General features: G+C 30.8%; 5 protein-coding genes across 5 annotated transcripts; all 5 read left to right on the forward strand.

Annotated features, from left to right (window-relative positions):
- Window positions 1-3,973: 3,973 nt before the first annotated feature.
- LOC123678599 (RE1-silencing transcription factor A-like) lies at window positions 3,974-7,275 on the forward strand. The gene is made up of 2 exons (XM_045615728.1): window positions 3,974-4,334; window positions 6,443-7,275. Exons 1-2 carry the CDS (start codon window positions 3,974-3,976, stop codon window positions 7,273-7,275), a joined length of 1,194 nt encoding a protein of 397 aa, XP_045471684.1.
- Window positions 7,276-8,786: 1,511 nt separating this feature from the next.
- On the forward strand, window positions 8,787-9,596 carry LOC123678600 (RE1-silencing transcription factor-like). Its single transcript, XM_045615729.1, has one exon. It carries the CDS (start codon window positions 8,787-8,789, stop codon window positions 9,594-9,596), a length of 810 nt encoding a protein of 269 aa, XP_045471685.1.
- Window positions 9,597-11,132: 1,536 nt separating this feature from the next.
- LOC123678601 (RE1-silencing transcription factor-like) lies at window positions 11,133-11,942 on the forward strand. Its single transcript, XM_045615730.1, has one exon. It carries the CDS (start codon window positions 11,133-11,135, stop codon window positions 11,940-11,942), a length of 810 nt encoding a protein of 269 aa, XP_045471686.1.
- A 1,536-nt stretch (window positions 11,943-13,478) lies between these two features.
- LOC123678603 (RE1-silencing transcription factor-like) lies at window positions 13,479-14,288 on the forward strand. Its single transcript, XM_045615732.1, has one exon. The coding sequence runs from the start codon at window positions 13,479-13,481 to the stop codon at window positions 14,286-14,288; it is 810 nt and encodes a 269-aa protein (XP_045471688.1).
- A 1,943-nt stretch (window positions 14,289-16,231) lies between these two features.
- Window positions 16,232-17,041, forward strand: LOC123678604 (RE1-silencing transcription factor-like). The gene has a single exon (XM_045615733.1). The coding sequence runs from the start codon at window positions 16,232-16,234 to the stop codon at window positions 17,039-17,041; it is 810 nt and encodes a 269-aa protein (XP_045471689.1).
- Window positions 17,042-18,365: the final 1,324 nt, after the last annotated feature.

Consider the following 18,365-nt stretch of genomic DNA (forward strand, 5'->3'; position numbering starts at 1 on the left):
AGGAATTCTGAAGAATATACATTGAGGTATAATACAATGATTCAAAATACAAATATCCTAACTAGCATCTGACAAAAGTCAATGAGATAGCAAAAACGGCATAAGGAATAATGTATTGGTTATGGTTAGAATAATTAAAATTGAAATATCAGCAAAAGCAATATTTTATCACACCGAAAATTCGTCGAAATAGTCGATTATTTAAGATTAAGTCATAACAAAGAATATACAAAATCAAACATGAAATTAGAAAATTACATAAACAATGTTAAAATAATATTTGTCTTATTAATCTGGACTATCAACCAATCTAATCTATCTGACTTCAAAAGATAACTATAAATATTACTTAGGTTTTCTATATCAGTGTTTTATTTATATTATTAGGGGAGTTGTTAATTTGACATATCTCTGAGAAGTTTATTCATTTAATTGTATCTAATTGGAAACAGTTGAAAGAATTTCAGCTTCATTCAAGTTGATTGATGATCTGAAGACGATGCATGATTTGCAAGTGCACATCGCCGTAGATGTTATCTGATGTCACTATTATGAATTGCCAATCTTCTTTTCAAACACGTTGTTGTCTGACCAATATGACTTTTGACAATAATCACAATTCACCAGATAAAAGCAATCAGATTTAGATAATGTTGTAATTTTTTTGCTGAAAAGTTTGTAAACAGAAAATGGATAATGGAAAATCTTAATGTGAGGTATATCGTGAAGGATGTGGACTAGGTTTTGGAACAGTCCCCAGACAAAGAGCATTATTTGGTGGTAATAATGTCTTGAGAATTACCCTTAATAATTGGTGCAACATTAAGAAGGGGGGTTGAGATATCTAATTAGAGTAGAATCTTGAAAAAAACTTCGTTGTAAGACAGTGATCTTAAATATTCATTGTACAAAAAAATGTTGAAAAGTCTTGATTAGGCTGACCTGACATAATCAGAATGACAGACCTTACTCTGTGATAAGATGCGTAGAATCCTTGGTCTGTGTAATGATTCGATTCTTTTTCAGACTTTTTGAGATATCCACCTGTTGCTTTGGTATTCTGGTTCACCAGAGTTCGGTAAGGTTTCGTATCTAATTTTTTTGATTTCAGAGATAATTTTTCTTAGGATCAAATTACTCGAAAACGGCGCTTTGTACGAGAAAATATAAAGAATACTTTCAAATTAGCCAAATATTTATTGATGAGCACTTAAGTTTCATTTAAGAGTAGAGTCCTTTGAATTTCTGGTATTTTTATGGAATGTAATATGCATAATGAAGAAACTGAAAGGTTAGAATGGAATTTCGTGTTCGGAGAATATGCATTACATCAAGGAAAACAAACCACATTGGCAAAAAAGGCTAGAAGCAAAAGTACATGGCCTCCGACAAGATATAGGGAGGTTAACACAATTTGCAAAAGGTTCTCCGTCGAAAAAAACTACAAAAGATGGTGGATGTAATTATGGATCGACATAGGCGACATGCAAACTATGATGCCAACCATAAAAGTGCTCAAGAAACTTTGGACACACTCAAACAAAAATTGAGTGTATACTCTGAACGAAAGACAAGATACAACGAGAGCTATAAACCAAAAAAACTTGACAATATGCTTTTTGAAAACTCCGAAAATAAATTTTAGACGATGCTGAATGAACAAACGTCAATAGAATCGGGAAGTCCTCCCAGCGCCGAAGATATAGAGATTTTTTGGACCGATCAACTGTCAACACCGACCCCTTGTAACTTCTGAGCGAGTTGGATAAGAAAAGGGGAGGAATCATATGAGACCATAGAAAATATGCCGCATAGTGTAGTAATGTTTGAAGAACTACAGGAAATACTGAAGAGCACTCACAACTGGAAATCCAGAGGCCCAGATCGAATTCACAAATTCTGGTTGAAGAAGATTTGGTGTCTGCAAGGCAGACTAGTAAAATCCATAAACGACATAATACACAATTCAAGGGATATACCAACGTTTTTGACAATAGGTATCACTTACCTCGTACCGAAAGATTTTCAAAACACTATGGATCCATCAAAATACAGAGCTATAACATGTCTACCAACAATATACAAAACCATCACATCATGTTTAGCATCTCGTATCTATAAACATTGCGAGATAAATAATATCATGACTACACAGCAAAAAGGAAGTTCCAAAAACCCACTAGGATCAGAAAAACAGCTGTTAATAGATTCCGTCATATGCAACCAAGCCTTCAAGGAACGAACAAACCTTTTTATGGCATATTTTGATTATAAAAAGGCTGGCTGAAGAAAATTTTGGAAATATATAAGATCGATCCAATTATAACAAATTTTCTTAAGTTTACAATGGGCAATTGGAAACCGAACATCGAACTCTCCAGGGCAAACATAACAACCAGGCAGATCCCAATCAAGAGAGGAATTTTCCGAAGAGACTTATTGAGCCCTTCAAAAAAACTGCAGAAAAACATCTATTAAAATTGAAGAGAATGTGTGAAGCAATTTGAATATATTCCACCAGAATTATACATTTGTATATATGAAATAATTCATGTTTTATTTTATTTTTTTAATATAAATGAGCATGAGATTGAATTTATGTAGTTTTTCAAGCAATACAAATTAAGAGTGAGGTGAATCACCCAATTATCGACACAATAGCATGCTTGTGAGAATGACAAAGAGTATTCAATTAAAAAAACAATTGTTATGTAATTGCAATATCCATTTTCCCATTCTTTGAATCTTCATTTTTAATATACAGAAAAAAAATCATAAAATAGCAGAAATAATTCGAATGAAATTAATAAAATTCAGATTACCCTATGGTCGATACTAGGGCTGGGACTTTTTAGCCTTTTTGTATTCGAATATTCATTCATAAATTTATTCGATTATTCGAATAATTCATTCAAACAAATATTCATGCTTGATTATTCATGAATAGTCATGAATTTTCAACTATTCGTTGATTATTCACTGATTATTCAATGATTATTCAGTGATTATTCAGTGATTATTCAGTGATTATTCAATGATTATTCAATAATTATTCAGTGATTATTCAATGATTATTCAGTCAATATTCAGTGATTAAACTCATTTTTTAATGAACCAATAAAATCCGAGCGTTTTGATGAGTGAATATACCCTTTGCGACGTGGTATAATCGTTTTGGTGTTTTGCCTCTCGCCATATACGCTCTATTAGTGTGACGTCACACACCGTCATTTTTGGTTCTCCTGTCAGTGTTCGGAATCCAAACAAATAAATTGTCATTCAAATTAGTACGGTCTCGTTGAAGGAATTGGCTTATTTTCATAAATGAGAGTATTTGAGGAACGATTTCAGTATTAATTGATAGACAGAAGGAACACCAGTCGAGTTGCGTTCTCGTGACTCGGTGTGTAATCGAATATTTTCTGTGCTCTTATGATATAAATGTTTATTCAATGAATATTGAAAAATATTCAATGATTATTCAGTTAATACTTATTCGAATATTCTACTCAAAAAACCTAGTCACCCATGATTAGACTAGATCTTCTTTGAGATCTAGCAAAAAATATGCATAAATATTTAACAGATCTATTTAACGAACAGGTAATAACGAACAAAGTTTACAATTATCTGATGCATAAATGTAAAAACGTTCGTTATTCTTGGAAAGTCGGGGGTACTCTGGTTTTACCAAAAACATTGTCATATTTTTACAATCACATTGTCGTTTGGTAAATGCAGAAATTATTTTTATTACATGACAACGTACAAAATACAATAGATCCTTAAATAGACGCAGTAAAACCTTCGCTGGGACAATACAATCTACATAGACCCTTTACAGGTCTAGAGGTACAAAAAGAATGATCAAGCGGATTCTGAGAACATTAAATTCTTCAAGAATACACTTCGTGCTCAATTATACGGAATTTTCAAAAAACTTTGTTTCCTGATTCAGTTTTGTTAGGGAAGGATGTTACTTCAGTCGATGTGTGTACATTTTAAGACCATAGATTTAAAAGAATATAAAGATGTTATAGCTTGGATAAGCCATAATCAAACCAATGTCACATTGTCCACTTGTAGAGCCGAATACCTAGCCATGAGTTATGCCTATCAAGAATTAATATCTCTAGACAAGGTACTTAGAATTGTTATAGGAAAACTGATGTTTCCTATAACAGTCTGGTGTGATAACATATCCCCTGGAGACTGCACCAAAAAAGATGGTAGTCACAAACTAAAAGTATTTGATGATCATTTAGAGGAAATAAATGACGACCTACAACATAGAGAGAAATCTGGACTTAGAAGACATATGGTTGCAACACATGGTGATTTCATAAAACAATGTGTTGAAGAAAAGAAAATCACAGTGAGATGGATTCCAACCAAGGAGAATGTGGCTGACATAATGACAAAACCTTTACCATCAGACGGTCATAAGAGATTAACTCAAAAACTAATGATTTCATACTAACTCATTGAATTTTTGTTTTCAGAGTATTTCTAGAGACAAGAGTATAAACTAATTGAGTTCTGTTTATAGATTAGACTTGGAGTGGAGAATGCTGGTTGCAGTTCGATGAAGGGAGGGAGTGTTAGAATATTACTTCATCCGAACAGATTACGAGAGAGACAACCAACCCTACACTTGAAAGTATTATTTCATGTCGTACGGTGGCGCTACGAGTCTGCGTGTGGCGAGGCCATCGAGGGCCATCGAGAGAGAAAACAAGAATAGATCTTCGATGATCGAGAGCGAACGACAGGGACATAACCTTAGTGTTTTGAAGTCCTTTTTCGGTTCTGCCTTGTGAACTGTACTTGTTAGAGATAGAGTTAGACTTACTAGAGTGTCTTGAGAATAAACGATTAATATCATCATCTGTGTATTAGTGAATACTCTGTATTTTATATAACCCAAATATATATTCCAATAAAAACATCTATTAAAATTGGAGAGAATTTGTGAAGCAATTTGTTTATATTCAACTAGAATAATAAATTTGTATATATGTAAATATTTTATGTTTTATTTTATTTTTTTAATATAAATGAGAATGAAATTAAATTTATATCTTTTTTCAAGCAATACAAATTTAGAGTGAGGTAAATGTCCCAATTATCGACACAATAGCGTGAGTAAGAATGACAATGAGTCTTCAATTACGAAAACAATTTTTATGTAGTTGCAATATAGAATTTCCCATTCTTTGAACCTTCATTTTCAATATACAGAAAAAAAAATCGTAAAATAGTAGAAATAATTTGAATAAAATTCAGATGCCCCAATGGTCGACACCATTTAATTTTCCTGTGAAGAAATAAAAAAAACACACGAAGTAATACTTCTTCAACGAAAAGTATTCATGGAGGTGCAAAAATCCTCGTCTTTGAATCGGATTTTTGTTGCCCCAGCACTAATTCTTCATGTTAAAATATTATTTAGCAACGTGTTTTTTCGAAGAATTCAAATGCCCTTATATTACTTACGAAAAATAATAAAAAAGTGAAAAATATGAAGGGGTGGTTCTGTATTTTTTACTTGTACATTTACCCAATTCTTAACTAAAATACAGAAAACAAGTACCTGCATAGATTTTTGCCTCTAGTGTCATGAAAGTCAAAACCATTCACACCAATTATCTGCAATCTTTAAAGAGATAAGGGAGAAACTTTCTTATAATTGAAAACCTTATTTTGTTATACAGTAATTGCAATGTAATAGCTTTTAATTATATGCACATTTCCAATGGTTTTAATTTATTCTGAGGGGTCAAAGGAAACTCTTATGATATAATAAATTATCTTATCTCGCTTGAGGCAGTTAGAATTTTACCAATACTTCTCAGAAATATACGGTAGGGTGTAAATGTATGAAATCAATTCATTTCTTCTCAATTCTTGGTATTCCTGCGAAAGAGATTACGTTATTGGTATATCGTGACACTTTCATTTGAAGGTCTTTCAAGTATATATACAATGAAATAAATTATTGTAAGATCTAATTATACTGGGTGAATTGAAAGATTTTCATTCAATTCACACTCATAGTTTTTCATTACAGTAATATTATTTTTCATTGTCATTAAAATTACAATAACTACCCAAACGTATTACCTTCAGCGAAAATATTATATTACATTATTACCAGTTTGCGATTACGCAATTCCTTACCTACGTTCGATAGTTTGCCTTTATTAGAACTTCATCTTGCTGGTTATGCGCAGTGAGTTCGACATGGCCAAGCTTAAGCCAGTCAATCAAGAAGAAGAATACACAAGCCAGGTTCTCTCTGGATCATAGACCAGAATTAACTAACTACCTACATTTTTGTACAAGAGACAACCAGTTCATTTTCTGACCAAAAACAACGACCTCTACTACCGAAAGTTTATACACGTTGCTATAATTTTGATTTCATAATTTTTTTTTACAGTATTGAATTTATATATTGGAATAATGGCTTACGAACACGTAAATCCAGAAGTAGAATTGAAGGTGAAGGAGGAAGATTTAAAAATTACTGAGGAGTTTATTGAACCAAACGGAAATATTATTGCAAGAGAAACTGGCAGAACATATTACGAGGCCAATAATATGAAACTGGAAAGTGATGTTGGAGAGAAAGATAGAAATGAAAGTCAGGAAAAATTCGAGTGTTGTTTGTGTGAATTTTCGACAATCTGGATAGGCAATTTCAGGAGACATGTGAACATTGTGCATTTTAACAAAAAAGATTTCAAATGCCGACTTTGTGACTATATATCAAGTGACAGTAATACTGTTTTACAACATATGAGTGATGTACATTTCAAATTGAAAAAATTCCAATGCCATCTTTGTGGATATTCGACGAGTCGAAAAACTAATTTGAAACGTCACATAACAACTGTACATTTGAATTTGAAGAAATTTAAATGTGAAGAATGTGCTTATGCCACAAATTTGAGTAGTTCGTTGAAATATCACATACAGAAAGTACATTCAGATACGGAAACATATCCAAAACCTAGAAACTACAAATGTAATGTATGTGAATTGTCTACAACTTCAAAAAAAGATTTGAACAAACATATCAAAAGTGTTCATTTGAAGATTAAAGACTATCAATGTGATATATGTGAATATAAGGCGAGCAGAAAAACTCATTTAAAAAGTCATATGGAAAATATTCATTCGACTAAAAAGTTCAAATTATGCGATTTCAGTACAACTGAGCAATGGATTTTAAGAAGACATGTGAAAGACTTACATCCAGAAAAACTGTAGAAAAACATCTATTAAAATTGGAGAGAATTTGTGAAGCAATTTGTTTATATTCAACTAGAATAATAAATTTGTATATATGTAAATATTTTATGTTTTATTTTATTTTTTTAATATAAATGAGAATGAAATTAAATTCATATCTTTTTTCAAGCAATACAAATTTAGAGTAAGGTAAATGTCCCAATTATCGACACAATAGCGTGAGTACGAATGACAAAAAGTCTTCAATTACGAAAACAATTTTTATGTAGTTGCAATATAGAATTTCCCATTCTTTGAACCTTCATTTTCAATATACAGAAAAAAAAATCGTAAAATAGTAGAAATAATTTGAATAAAATGAATAAAATTCAGATGCCCCAATGGTCGACACAATTTAATTTTCCTGTGAAGAAATAAAAAAACACACGAAGTAATACTTCTTCAACAAAAAGTATTCGTGAAGGTGCAAAAATCCTCGTCTTTGAATCGGATTTTTGTTGCCCCAGCACTAATTCTTCATGTTAAAATATTATTTAGCAACGTGTTTTTTCGAAGAATTCAAATGCCCTTATATTACTTACGAAAAATATTAAAAAAGTGAAAAATATGAAGGGGTGGTTCTGTATTTTTTACTTGTACATTTACCCAATTCTTAACTAAAATACAGAAAACAAGTACCTGCATAGATTATTGCCACTAGTGTCATCAAAGTCAAAACCATTCACACCAATTATCTGCAATCTTTAAAGAGATAAGGGAGAAACTTTCTTATAATTGAAAACCTTATTTTGTTATACAGTAATTGCAATGTAATAGCTTTTAATTATATGCACATTTCCAATGGTTTTTATTTATTCTGAGGGGTCAAAGAAAACTCTTATGATATAAAAAATTATCTTATCTCGCTTGAGGCAGTTAGAATTTTACCAATACTTGTAAATGTATGAAATCAATTCATTTCTTCTCAATTCTTGGTATTCCTGCGAAAGAGATTACGTTATTGGTATATCGTGACACTTTCATTTGAAGGTCTTTCAAGTATATATTCAATGAAATAAATTATTGTAAGATCTAATTATACTGGGTGAATTGAAAGATTTTCATTCAATTCAGACTCATAGTTTTTCATTACGGTAATATTATTTTTCATTGTCATTGAAATTACAATAAATACCCAAACGTATTACCTTCAGCGAAAATATTATATTACATTGTTACCAGTTTGCGATTACGCAATTCCTTACCTACGTTCGATAGTTTGCCTTTATTAAAACTTCGCCTTGCTGGTTATGCGCAGTGAGTTCGACATGACCAAGCTTAATCCAGTCAATCAAGAAGAAGAATACACAAGCCAGGTTCTCTCTGGATCATAGACCAGAATTAACTAACTACCTACATTTTTGTACAAGAGACAACCAGTTCATTTTCTGACCAAAAACAACGACCTCTACTACCGAAAGTTTATACACTTTGCTATAATTTTGATTTCATAATTTTTTTTTACAGTATTGAATTTATATATTGGAATAATGGCTTACGAACACGTAAATCCAGAAGTAGAATTGAAGGTGAAGGAGGAAGATTTAGAAATTACTGAGGAGTTTATTGAACCAAACGGAAATATTATTGCAAGAGAAACTGGCAGAACATATTACGAGGCCAATAATATGAAACTGGAAAGTGATGTTGGAGAGAAAGATAGAAATGAAACTCAGGAAAAATTCGAGTGTTGTTTGTGTGAATTTTCGACAATCTGGATAGGCAATATTAGGAGACATGTGAACATTGTGCATTTTAACAAAAAAGATTTCAAATGCCGCCTTTGTGACTATATATCAAGTGATAGTAATACGGTTTTACAACATATGAGTGATGTACATTTCAAATTGAAAAAATTCCAATGCCATCTTTGTGAATATTCGACGAGTCGAAAAACTAATTTGAAACGTCACATAACAACTGTACATTTGAATTTGAAAAAATTTAAATGTGAAGAATGTGCTTATGCCACAAATTTGAGTAGTTCGTTGAAATATCACATACAGAAAGTACATTCAGATACGGAAACATATCCAAAACCTAGAAACTACAAATGTAATGTATGTGAATTGTCTACAACTTCGAAAAAAGATTTGAACAAACATATCAAAAGTGTTCATTTGAAGATTAAAGACTATCAATGTGATATATGTGAATATAAGGCGAGCAGAAAAACTCATTTAAAAAGTCATATGGAAAATATTCATTCGACTAAAAAGTGCAAATTATGCGATTTCAGTACAACTGAGCAATGGACTTTAAGAAGACATGTGAAAGACTTACATCCAGAAAAACTGTAGAAAAACATCTATTAAAATTGGAGAGAATTTGTGAAGCAATTTGTTCATATTCAACTAGAATAATAAATTTGTATATATGTAAATATTTTATGTTTTATTTTATTTTTTTGATATAAATGAGAATGAAATTGAATTTATATCTTTTTTCAAGCAATACAAATTTGGAGTAAGGTAAATGTCCCAATTATCGACACAATAGCGTGAGTAAGAATGACAAAGAGTCTTCAATTACGAAAACAATTTTTATGTAGTTGCAATATAGAATTTCCCATTCTTTGAACCTTCATTTTCAATATACAGAAAAAAAAATCGTAAAATAGTAGAAATAATTTGAATAAAATGAATAAAATTCAGATGCCCCAATGGTCGACACCATTTAATTTTCCTGTGAAGAAATAAAAAAACAAACGAAGTAATACTTCTTCAACAAAAAGTATTCGTGAAGGTGCAAAAATCCTCGTCTTTGAATCGGATTTTTGTTGCCCCAGCACTAATTCTTCATGTTAAAATATTATTTAGCAACGTGTTTTTTCGAAGAATTCAAATGCCCTTATATTACTTACGAAAAATATTAAAAAAGTGAAAAATATGAAGGGGTGGTTCTGTATTTTTTACTTGTACATTTACCCAATTCTTAACTAAAATACAGAAAACAAGTACCTGCATAGATTTTTGCCTCTAGTGTCATCAAAGTCAAAACCATTCACACCAATTATCTGCAATCTTTAAAGAGATAAGGGAGAAACTTTCTTATAATTGAAAACCTTATTTTGTTATACAGTAATTGCAATGTAATAGCTTTTAATTATATACACATTTCCAATGGTTTTTATTTATTCTGAGGGGTCAAAGAAAACTCTTATGATATAAAATATTATCTTATCTCGCTTGAGGCAGTTAGAATTTTACCAATACTTCTCAGAAATATACGGTAGGGTGTAAATGTATGAAATCAATTCATTTCTTCTCAATTCTTGGTATTCCTGCGAAAGAGATTACGTTATTGGTATATCGTGACACTTTCATTTGAACGTCTTTCAAGTATATATTCAATGAAATAAATTATTGTAAGATCTAGGTAATTATACTGGGTGAATTGAAAGATTTTCATTCAATTCAGACTCATAGTTTTTCATTACGGTAATATTATTTTTCATTGTCATTGAAATTACAATAAATACCCAAACGTATTACCTTCAGCGAAAATATTATATTACATTGTTACCAGTTTGCGATTACGCAATTCCTTACCTACGTTCGATAGTTTGCCTTTATTAAAACTTCGCCTTGCTGGTTATGCGCAGTGAGTTCGACATGGCCAAGCTTAAGCCAGTCAATCAAGAAGAAGAATACACAAGCCAGGTTCTCTCTGGATCATAGACCAGAATTAACTAACTACCTACATTTTTGTACAAGAGACAACCAGTTCATTTTCTGACCAAAAACAACGACCTCTACTACCGAAAGTTTATACACTTTGCTATAATTTTGATTTCATAATTTTTTTTTACAGTATTGAATTTATATATTGGAATAATGGCTTACGAACACGTAAATCCAGAAGTAGAATTGAAGGTGAAGGAGGAAGATTTAGAAATTACTGAGGAGTTTATTGAACCAAACGGAAATATTATTGCAAGAGAAACTGGCAGAACATATTACGAGGCCAATAATATGAAACTGGAAAATGATGTTGGAGAGAAAGATAGAAATGAAACTCAGGAAAAATTCGAGTGTTGTTTGTGTGAATTTTCGACAATCTGGATAGGCAATATCAGGAGACATGTGAACATTGTGCATTTTAACAAAAAAGATTTCAAATGCCGCCTTTGTGACTATATATCAAGTGATAGTAATACGGTTTTACAACATATGAGTGATGTACATTTCAAATTGAAAAAATTCCAATGCCATCTTTGTGAATATTCGACGAGTCGAAAAAGTAATTTGAAACGTCACATAACAACTGTACATTTGAATTTGAAAAAATTTAAATGTGAAGAATGTGCTTATGCCACAAATTTGAGTAGTTCGTTGAAATATCACATACAGAAAGTACATTCAGATACGGAAACATATCCAAAACCTAGAAACTACAAATGTAATGTATGTGAATTGTCTACAACTTCAAAAAAAGATTTGAACAAACATATCAAAAGTGTTCATTTGAAGATTAAAGACTATCAATGTGATATATGTGAATATAAGGCGAGCAGAAAAACTCATTTAAAAAGTCATATGGAAAATATTCATTCGACTAAAAAGTGCAAATTATGCGATTTCAGTACAACTGAGCAATGGACTTTAAGAAGACATGTGAAAGACTTACATCCAGAAAAACTGTAGAAAAACATCTATTAAAATTGGAGAGAATTTGTGAAGCAATTTGTTCATATTCAACTAGAATAATAAATTTGTATATATGTAAATATTTTATGTTTTATTTTATTTTTTTAATATAAATGAGAATGAAATTAAATTTATATCTTTTTTCAAGCAATAGAAATTTGGAGTAAGGTAAATGTCCCAATTATCGACACAATAGCGTGAGTAAGAATGACAAAGAGTCTTCAATTACGAAAACAATTTTTATGTAGTTGCAATATAGAATTTCCCATTCTTTGAACCTTCATTTTCAATATACAGGAAAAAAAATCGTAAAATAGTAGAAATAATTTGAATAAAATGAATAAAATTCAGATGCCCCAATGGTCGACACCATTTAATTTTCCTGTGAAGAAATAAAAAAACAAACGAAGTAATACTTCTTCAACAAAAAGTATTCGTGAAGGTGCAAAAATCCTCGTCTTTGAATCGGATTTTTGTTGCCCCAGCACTAATTCTTCATGTTAAAATATTATTTAGCAACGTGTTTTTTCGAAGAATTCAAATGCCCTTATATTACTTACGAAAAATATTAAAAAAGTGAAAAATATGAAGGGGTGGTTCTGTATTTTTTACTTGTACATTTACCCAATTCTTAACTAAAATACAGAAAACAAGTACCTGCATAGATTTTTGCCTCTAGTGTCATCAAAGTCAAAACCATTCACACCAATTATCTGCAATCTTTAAAGAGATAAGGGAGAAACTTTCTTATAATTGAAAACCTTATTTTGTTATACAGTAATTGCAATGTAATAGCTTTTAATTATATGCACATTTCCAATGGTTTTTATTTATTCTGAGGGGTCAAAGAAAACTCTTATGATATAAAAAATTATCTTATCTCGCTTGAGGCAGTTAGAATTTTACCAATACTTCTCAGAAATATACGGTAGGGTGTAAATGTATGAAATCAATTCATTTCTTCTCAATTCTTGGTATTCCTGCGAAAGAGATTACGTTATTGGTATATCGTGACACTTTCATTTGAAGGTCTTTCAAGTATATATTCAATGAAATAAATTATTGTAAGATCTAGGTAATTATACTGGGTGAATTGAAAGATTTTCATTCAATTCAGACTCATAGTTTTTCATTACGGTAATATTATTTTTCATTGTCATTGAAATTACAATAAATACCCAAACGTATTACCTTCAGCGAAAATATTATATTACATTGTTACCAGTTTGCGATTACGCAATTCCTTACCTACGTTCGATAGTTTGCCTTTATTAAAACTTCGCCTTGCTGGTTATGCGCAGTGAGTTCGACATGGCCAAGCTTAAGCCAGTCAATCAAGAAGAAGAATACACAAGCCAGGTTCTCTCTGGATCATAGACCAGAATTAACTAACTACCTACATTTTTGTACAAGAGACAACCAGTTCATTTTCTGACCAAAAACAACGACCTCTACTACCGAAAGTTTATACACTTTGCTATAATTTTGATTTCATAATTTTTTTTTACAGTATTGAATTTATATATTGGAATAATGGCTTACGAACACGTAAATCCAGAAGTAGAATTGAAGGTGAAGGAGGAAGATTTAGAAATTACTGAGGAGTTTATTGAACCAAACGGAAATATTATTGCAAGAGAAACTGGCAGAACATATTACGAGGCCAATAATATGAAACTGGAAAGTGATGTTGGAGAGAAAGATAGAAATGAAACTCAGGAAAAATTCGAGTGTTGTTTGTGTGAATTTTCGACAATCTGGATAGGCAATATCAGGAGACATGTGAACATTGTGCATTTTAACAAAAAAGATTTCAAATGCCGCCTTTGTGACTATATATCAAGTGATAGTAATACGGTTTTACAACATATGAGTGATGTACATTTCAAATTGAAAAAATTCCAATGCCATCTTTGTGAATATTCGACGAGTCGAAAAACTAATTTGAAACGTCACATAACAACTGTACATTTGAATTTGAAAAAATTTAAATGTGAAGAATGTGCTTATGCCACAAATTTGAGTAGTTCGTTGAAATATCACATACAGAAAGTACATTCAGATACGGAAACATATCCAAAACCTAGAAACTACAAATGTAATGTATGTGAATTGTCTACAACTTCAAAAAAAGATTTGAACATACATATCAAAAGTGTTCATTTGAAGATTAAAGACTATCAATGTGATATATGTGAATATAAGGCGAGCAGAAAAACTCATTTAAAAAGTCATATGGAAAATATTCATTCGACTAAAAAGTGCAAATTATGGGATTTCAGTACAACTGAGCAATGGACTTTAAGAAGACATGTGAAAGACTTACATCCAGAAAAACTGTAGAAAAACATCTATTAAAATTGGAGAGAATTTGTGAAGCAATTTGTTCATATTCAACTAGAATAATAAATTTGTATATATGTAAATATTTTATGTTTTATTTAATTTTTTTAATATAAATGAGAATGAAATTAAATTTATATCTTTTTTCAAGCAATAGAAATTTGGAGTAAGGTAAATGTCCCAATTATCGACACAATAGCGTGAGTAAGAATGACAAAGAGTCTTCAATTACGAAAACAATTTTTATGTAGTTGCAATATAGAATTTCCCATTCTTTGAACCTTCATTTTCAATATAAAGGAAAAAAAATCGTAAAATAGTAGAAATAATTTGAATAAAATGAATAAAATTCAGATGCCCCAATAGTCGACACCATTTAATTTTCCTGTGAAGAAATAAAAAAACAAACGAAGTAATACTTCTTCAACAAAAAGTATTCGTGAAGGTGCAAAAATCCTCGTCTTTAATCGGATTTTTGTTGCCCCAGCACTAATTCTTCATGTTAAAATATTATTTCTCTAATTCTGTGGTTATTCCGTTCATTCTTCCACATCTTGTAGAACAAAATCGTGCGAGAATATATCAGAAACGCACAGTTTTCATGGTTATATTTCATTATTCTATGTTGGTACTCCGAACTTTCCGCCACGGCTTTATCTGTCAATTCATCAATTTGCCTTAAAGAAATCAGTTCTGCCAACCAACATTTTTCAATGCAAAAATCACTAAATTATATTTATGGAAATATTTCATCAATTTCAATGAAAATGCAATGAATTAGAGAAAATAATGTATAATACTCGTACAGAAGGCTCATTCTACCACTCGTTCATTCCAAAACTCGCCACTTCGTGGCTCGTTTTTGAATTTTGAACTCGTGGAAGAATATTAATGCCTTCTGCACTTGTATTATAAATAACTATTAGCAACGTGTTTTTTCGAAGAATTCAAATGCCCTTATATTACTTACGAAAAATATTAAAAAAGTGAAAAATATGAAGGGGTGGTTCTGTATTTTTTACTTGTACATTTACCCAATTCTTAACTAAAATACAGAAAACAAGTACCTGCATAGATTTTTGCCTCTAGTGTCATCAAAGTCAAAACCATTCACACCAATTATCTGCAATCTTTAAAGAGATAAGGGAGAAACTTTCTTATAATTGAAAACCTTATTTTGTTATACAGTAATTGCAATGTAATAGCTTTTAATTATATGCACATTTCCAATGGTTTTTATTTATTCTGAGGGGTCAAAGAAAACTCTTATGATATAATAAATTATCTCATCTCGCTTGAGGCAGTTAGAATTTTACCAATACTTCTCAGAAATATACGGTAGGGTGTAAATGTATGAAATCAATTCATTTCTTCTCAATTCTTGGTATTCCTGCGAAAGAGATTACGTTATTGGTATATCGTGACACTTTCATTTGAAGGTCTTTCAAGTATATATTCAATGAAATAAATTATTGTAAGATCTAGGTAATTATACTGGGTGAATTGAAAGATTTTCATTCAATTCAGACTCATAGTTTTTCATTACGGTAATATTATTTTTCATTGTCATTGAAATTACAATAAATACCCAAACGTATTACCTTCAGCGAAAATATTATATTACATTGTTACCAGTTTGCGATTACGCAATTCCTTACCTACGTTCGATAGTTTGCCTTTATTAAAACTTCGCCTTGCTGGTTATGCGCAGTGAGTTCGACATGACCAAGCTTAATCCAGTCAATCAAGAAGAAGAATACACAAGCCAGGTTCTCTCTGGATTATAGACCAGAATTAACTAACTACCTACATTTTTGTACAAGAGACAACCAGTTCATTTTCTGACCAAAAACAACGACCTCTACTACCGAAAGTTTATACACTTTGCTATAATTTTGATTTCATAATTTTTTTTTACAGTATTGAATTTATATATTGGAATAATGGCTTACGAACACGTAAATCCAGAAGTAGAATTGAAGGTGAAGGAGGAAGATTTAGAAATTACTGAGGAGTTTATTGAACCAAACGGAAATATTATTGCAAGAGAAACTGGCAGAACATATTACGAGGCCAATAATATGAAACTGGAAAGTGATGTTGAAGAGAAAGATAGAAATGAAACTCAGGAAAAATTCGAGTGTTGTTTGTGTGAATTTTCGACAATCTGGATAGGCAATATCAGGAGACATGTGAACATTGTGCATTTTAACAAAAAAGATTTCAAATGCCGCCTTTGTGACTATATATCAAGTGATAGTAATACGGTTTTACAACATATGAGTGATGTACATTTCAAATTGAAAAAATTCCAATGCCATCTTTGTGAATATTCGACGAGTCGAAAAACTAATTTGAAACGTCACATAACAACTGTACATTTGAATTTGAAAAAATTTAAATGTGAAGAATGTGCTTATGCCACAAATTTGAGTAGTTCGTTGAAATATCACATACAGAAAGTACATTCAGATACGGAAACATATCCAAAACCTAGAAACTACGAATGTAATGTATGTGAATTGTCTACAACTTCAAAAAAAGATTTGAACATACATATCAAAAGTGTTCATTTGAAGATTAAAGACTATCAATGTGATATATGTGAATATAAGGCGAGCAGAAAAACTCATTTAAAAAGTCATATGGAAAATATTCATTCGACTAAAAAGTGCAAATTATGCGATTTCAGTACAACTGAGCAATGGACTTTAAGAAGACATGTGAAAGACTTACATCCAGAAAAACTGTAGAAAAACATCTATTAAAATTGGAGAGAATTTGTGAAGCAATTTGTTCATATTCAACTAGAATAATAAATTTGTATATATGTAAATATTTTATGTTTTATTTTATTTTTTTAATATAAATGAGAATGAAATTAAATTTATATCTTTTTTCAAGCAATAGAAATTTGGAGTAAGGTAAATGTCCCAATTATCGACACAATAGCGTGAGTAAGAATGACAAAGAGTCTTCAATTACGAAAACAATTTTTATGTAGTTGCAATATAGAATTTCCCATTCTTTGAACCTTCATTTTCAATATACAGGAAAAAAAATCGTAAAATAGTAGAAATAATTTGAATAAAATGAATAAAATTCAGATGCCCCAATGGTCGACACCATTTAATTTTCCTGTGAAGAAATAAAAAAACAAACGAAGTAATACTTCTTCAACAAAAAGTATTCGTGAAGGTGCAAAAATCCTCGTCTTTGAATCGGATTTTTGTTGCCCCAGCACTAATTCTTCATGTTAAAATATTATTTCTCTAATTCTGTGGTTATTCCGTTCATTCTTCCACATCTTGTAGAACAAAATCGTGCGAGAATATATCAGAAACGCACAGTTTTCATGGTTATATTTCATTATTCTATGTTGGTACTCCGAACTTTCCGCCACGGCTTTATCTGTCAATTCATCAATTTGCCTTAAAGAAATCAGTTCTGCCAACCAACATTTTTCAATGCAAAAATCACTAAATTATATTTATGGAAATATTTCATCAATTTCAATGAAAATGCAATGAATTAGAGAAAATAATGTATAATACTCGTACAGAAGGCTCATTCTACCACTCGTTCATTCCAAAACTCGCCACTTCGTGGCTCGTTTTTGAATTTTGAACTCGTGGAAGAATATTAATGCCTTCTGCACTTGTATTATAAATAACTATTAGCAACGTGTTTTTTCGAAGAATTCAAATGCCCTTATATTACTTACGAAAAATATTAAAAAAGTGAAAAATATGAAGGGGTGGTTCTGTATTTTTTACTTGTACATTTACCCAATTCTTAACTAAAATACAGAAAACAAGTACCTGCATAGATTTTTGCCTCTAGTGTCATCAAAGTCAAAACCATTCACACCAATTATCTGCAATCTTTAAAGAGATAAGGGAGAAACTTTCTTATAATTGAAAACCTTATTTTGTTATACAGTAATTGCAATGTAATAGCTTTTAATTATATGCACATTTCCAATGGTTTTTATTTATTCTGAGGGGTCAAAGAAAACTCTTATGATATAATAAATTATCTCATCTCGCTTGAGGCAGTTAGAATTTTACCAATACT

The sequence above is a fragment of the Harmonia axyridis genome, chromosome 4 (assembly GCF_914767665.1).
Source record: "Harmonia axyridis chromosome 4, icHarAxyr1.1, whole genome shotgun sequence".
NCBI lineage: Eukaryota > Metazoa > Arthropoda > Insecta > Coleoptera > Coccinellidae > Harmonia > Harmonia axyridis.